Here is a 1252-nt window from a genome sequence, read left to right as displayed (position 1 = left end):
CAGCGACTCGTACGAGGGCAAGGAGACGCTGATCCTGTTGTTCCTGTCCGAGTCTCTGGGCTCAGAGTAGCCTGTGTTCATCACCTCCTCGTAGCTGGGGACGTAGTACTGGGAAGACACGTCTTCGTCCTCTTCTTGACTGGAGGGGAAAAAATTTAGACTATCAGCAACACATCATTGCAGCTGCACTGGGGGCAGGGGGCAGGGAGGAGAGATTGGAGAGATGGGACTGTGCCGATTCCCCGCGCCGCCGAGATGGCCGGGATGTCTCCTGCGCCCGGTGTTTATTCAGACCGCACCTGCAGCCTTTGCTCTGCGAGCTGGAGTTCCCCGAGCGAACGCGAGAGCCCTGCAGACTTTCACCAGGTCTAATCGCCGTTTCCAGCCGCTGCTTGCGCTGCTGCAGCACAATGGCTGCTTGGCACCTCCGGCCGCACCCAGGGAGACTGCACATCCTACATCTCCTGCTCCTCTCCCTCTGTAGCCCCTTGCCCAGCTTGCCTGCCTTGCGGCAGTGGTCCCACTCTTCTGCGTTAACCGTTAACCACCGCTGCCAGCGGTACCTCTCAGCCTGCGCTGCTTGCGGCCTGACAAAGCCAGGCCCGTCTTGGCAGCGCTGGCTTGGCCACGGCTCCATCTAGACCCTACCTTACACACAGACGTCGCCTTTCACTCGCAGTGCCACCAATACAGCTGGAGCCGCTCCTTCCTGATCTCCCTAACATATCTGAACCCTAAACCGGGAGATGTGCTGGCCTCCACTTCAGCACACGCTGCCTTACCCTCCTTGTAGAAGATTAAAAGCTCCGCATTTCATTCCTACGCTTGACCCCGCGCCTTTCTCCCCAAAAAGGTTCACCTGTCCTCCTGGTGTGAGGGCTCGGCAGACACCTGGTGCTGCACGCGAGTGATATCCTCGCTTTGCCTCTTCTTCTCACGGATATTCAAGCAGATGGAGAGCAGCAGCAGCAGCACGCCCGCCCCCACCAACACGTACGCCACCGAGAAGGTCTTGCTCTTCAAAATGCCTCCAGTGCCGCGGTCGGGCTTGCTGCTGTTCCCGGCGTGGGCGGTGGGTTTGTTGGCGGGGCCGAAGCCAGGGACGAGGTTCCAGACGGCCATGATGATGCCGAGGACGAGCATCCCCAGCCCAATCGCCGTCAGGGCGTAGTGTGAGCCATTGGCCCGAGACTGGGCCATCGCTCCTGCTGCTGGCTGGCCAGCCGGGCCACCCCCACCTTACAGCACGGGC

The 1252-nt window shown here is 60.7% G+C and overlaps 1 protein-coding gene across 1 annotated transcript in view; it reads right to left on the bottom strand.

The window, feature by feature from the left end:
• The window catches only part of TMEM51 (transmembrane protein 51), a 1473-nt gene extending 273 nt beyond the window's left edge, over nt 1–1200 (bottom strand). The window contains exons 1-2 of the mRNA XM_010287056.1: nt 860–1200; nt 5–139 (exon numbers count right to left, since the gene is read on the bottom strand). Coding sequence (XP_010285358.1) covers nt 5–139; nt 860–1200 — 476 coding nt within the window. The remainder of the gene's footprint in view (nt 1–4; nt 140–859) is intronic.
• Nucleotides 1201–1252: the final 52 nt, after the last annotated feature.

The sequence above is a fragment of the Phaethon lepturus genome, unplaced genomic scaffold (genome assembly GCF_000687285.1).
Source record: "Phaethon lepturus isolate BGI_N335 unplaced genomic scaffold, ASM68728v1 scaffold42655, whole genome shotgun sequence".
NCBI classification, from domain to species: domain Eukaryota; kingdom Metazoa; phylum Chordata; class Aves; order Phaethontiformes; family Phaethontidae; genus Phaethon; species Phaethon lepturus.
This window is presented reverse-complemented; position numbering and strand designations above follow the sequence as displayed.